Genomic DNA, 3508 nt, shown 5'->3' on the forward strand with positions numbered 1-3508 from the left:
AATATGGCTCTCCACTGAGAGATGAAGCCCAGTTCATCCATGTTCAGGTGGACTATCCTGCACCCAGAGGAGGGGAAACATCACTAACAGTCACTGTTAGAAGAAAGAGAGACGGTTTCTCTCTCTCACTAGTCTCAATAGCATGATTGAAATTGTCTGGAATAAAAACATATTTTTACAGTTTATTTCGAGTCTAAAACTACAAATGTAGTGGTTCCATATGACGTTTAAATTTGATGCAACCTGAAAATCATGGATTTTGGATTGTCCAACAAGTATTGTGATTATTAGTTCAGAATCAATGAACATAATACATTTACTCCTTCAGAGTTTAACACTCAGGAAAGAAATAAAGAATAAGATTAAGAAAACGTATATATATATATATATACACACACGTTTATACACGTTTTTGCACATACATACTATTGCACTACTCAAATCTGTTCTTCTTACATAGTCATATTTGTGTCTACACTTCTTATTTTACATTCTATGTTGATTTTGTTTTGTTTATTCATTATTTGTTATCTGTAAAATGTGAAATATAAAATGCAAACATGGCATATATGACAATAAATGTAACTGAATCATACGCAGAATGTGTGAATGTACATAGAGAAAAGTGAACGGAAACACTTTTATAAAAGCAATGATGCTGTAAATGCCCACAGGGTTGATAAGAGCAGGTCTTTCTCATATAACGTGAAGACTGATAATGCTTTATTTCATTTTGTGTTATTTATTTTAAATTATAAAATGATCAGGACAAAATTATTCAGATCACTGAGATATAATCATTATATCGGTTATATACAGGCCCAGGAGAAACAGTGCAACGAGTATTGGTAGACATTTTCATTTGTAATTTAAAAGAAAATGTTTATTTGTAAGAGCAGTTCAGTTCATTTTCTTTGGGGATTTGTCACTTTATATGTGAAAATAAACAAATATTGTGTTGTTACACTGAAAGCATGACTTATGTGGAAGTGCACACGTTCCCTAAAAACAGCCGACCACACAGGAGACAGAAGCACATTCCTGGAACACACTGTGGTTATAGTCCATACATGTGCTTACAGTCAGTGAGACACATGTTTACAGTCAGATGCTGCTTCACTGCCCTTCACTTTCTACACACAGTAGATAATGAATTTATGACACTACACCGGAACCATGTTCTTCTATGCTCTGCTGCTTTTCTCCATCAGTCATTGTCCTGTAGTAACCCTGCATATATTATAATGTTTATGCCCTCAGTTTAGCCTCGCAGGCAGCACTTTCCTCTCATGACGATGATGCCAAGTGTCAAACACCAGTACTAGTCAGTAGTAAAGACAATGTTAAGCATATTCTTCATATTTTATTCTCTATTTACAGTGAAAACAATGGTGGAGAACCAAAAGGTATTCTATTTCTACACTTCATTTCAGGATGAGCCGATACAATACTCATCGTCAGTCAGAAACTGGCCAAAATCACTGGATCTGGTGTCAGAAAAAGACAAAAGCAGAAACCAATATGACCCTGAATATGATGTAACGCTTAACTAAATAATGGAAATATGTAACAAAAAGAGACGTACGTCACCATGTTGTATGTTTCGGGAAATGGTGGCTTTTAGCCAGTTAGTAAAAGCATCTGCACAAATGTCATAAGTTGTAAGAGAGGTTGTGATATAGGACAAAAACAAGTGGCACTATGCCAACCCGTAACATAATAAACTAAATTTGTCAGTTGAGAGAAAAAATATTCTGCAACTATTTATAAATCACTGCTTTTTAAATGCACAGTGATAGACAGTACTATACTGTACTATACTTATACTTTCATTCTTGTAACTGTATTTCTCGTAAGCTGGCATGGATTAATAAAGTATTCCGATTCTGGTCGCTGTTGGCTGCCTGTGAGACAAAACTGAGGGAACCTCCACAATGATACATCGACTGAGCAGTTCCGGCTCGCTGATTGGTTCAAAGAGAAGCTGCGCCCGCCTTGTTCAGTAAAACAGGAAGTAATGTTAAACTATGAAATGGAGGATGAAATAAACCATTTAAACGAAACATTGTATCGTTATTTCATCGTGTTCATCAACATTAGTGTGTTAAGTTTAACAGAATATTACAGATGTGTTTGTTTTTAATACCTTTAAAACAAACTTCCCAATGTCAGCTGAGACAAAACAAAGTAACCAGATAATACAGTAAGATAATAACATCCATTTGCTACACGACACGAACCCTCTGTGTTTTTATTTATTTTATTAAGCGTGAACTTGACTCACTTTCTGTACGTTGTGAGGTGAAGTGCGTTGTAAGGAAACAGCCGCAGACAGGAGGCGAGGTTTCCTTTCCAAAAGCCTCGAAGTCCTTCATTGTTGTAGACGAGGAGGAAACTTTGACAAAGGCCTCGTTTACTGTGGAAAGTTCCCACTTGGCTTTTGATTTTCACCACCTCCAGTGGCGACGTGACCGTCTTGCTGAAAAAACCGGCGAAACCGATGCACATGAAGCTCTGAGAGCCCGTCAGTCTGTTGTCCTTTTTCACCGAGCCCATCACTCTCTCTATTCCCTGAGATTATTCCAGATTATCCACCAAGAACACCTATTGTTTGTTTGTTTTTTTGACGAGGATTACAGACATCTAAATATAGACAGCCATGAAAACATATCCGTCCTTTGCCCAGCTGTGACAAACTCACGTCACTGTGTGTGTATGTGACCATGAAGCTGAAGTTACTTCCCAGTAACACTAGAGGGCGCTATTTGTAAACAGTGAGAACCAAAATCCACAGTCTGGTCACATCTTTTATATTCAAAGAAAGGAAGATGCAGTCTTGTATAAATTACCAACTCTTTTTCTGATTTTATTTAGTAGTAACGAGTAACAAAAACAGTTAGAGGAAATGTAGTGGAGTAAAAGTAAAATTTAAACTTAAAACATATGTGAATTTTGTACTTAAGTACAGCAACAAAGTATGTGTACTCTGTTACATTTACTGGGTAAATTAGCTATGCCACATCAGTACAATACAAACACTGTTTCCCTTTTAAATTATTTGTATATAAATGTATATTAGTAAAAGGTAAAGTACTGAGAGACATGGTGAGCCACAGCCCATCCTTGTTACCTGTTTGTAATTGTAGAACCTTCCAGAAAGCATACATACGTATAATATATAAACAAAATAAAGTATATAACTAAAAAAGTATTATTTATTTGGCAAATAACAAACTGAATTCACCCTTTTATACCCAAAAAAATGGCTAAGTTAAAGATAAACATACTGCAGTCAGACTTCCAGTGCACTCAACTATACGAACTTTTTATTATTTAACAGTGAACTGGTTGAAGTAGCTGAATAAACCATTCCTCTAATGTAGGTGTTATGTCCCACTCATGGAGTGAGTGGTGTGTGTCATTGTTTCCATAGGTGGCGCCATTGTCCAACATTTTGACTTGATGTGACAGCGAGTGAGGAGTGTCAGGATATCCCACTCATGAGATG

General features: G+C 36.3%; 1 protein-coding gene across 1 annotated transcript in view; it reads right to left on the reverse strand.

Annotated features, from left to right (window-relative positions):
* Window positions 1-2782, reverse strand: part of slc25a43 (solute carrier family 25 member 43) — a 6384-nt gene extending 3602 nt beyond the window's left edge. Inside the window, exons 1-2 of the mRNA XM_058650579.1 lie at window positions 2285-2782; window positions 9-57 (exon numbers count right to left, since the gene is read on the reverse strand). Coding sequence (XP_058506562.1) covers window positions 9-57; window positions 2285-2556 — 321 coding nt within the window. The 5' untranslated portion in view covers window positions 2557-2782. The remainder of the gene's footprint in view (window positions 1-8; window positions 58-2284) is intronic.
* Window positions 2783-3508: the final 726 nt, after the last annotated feature.

This window comes from Solea solea, chromosome 14, assembly GCF_958295425.1.
Source record: "Solea solea chromosome 14, fSolSol10.1, whole genome shotgun sequence".
Lineage (NCBI taxonomy): Eukaryota > Metazoa > Chordata > Actinopteri > Pleuronectiformes > Soleidae > Solea > Solea solea.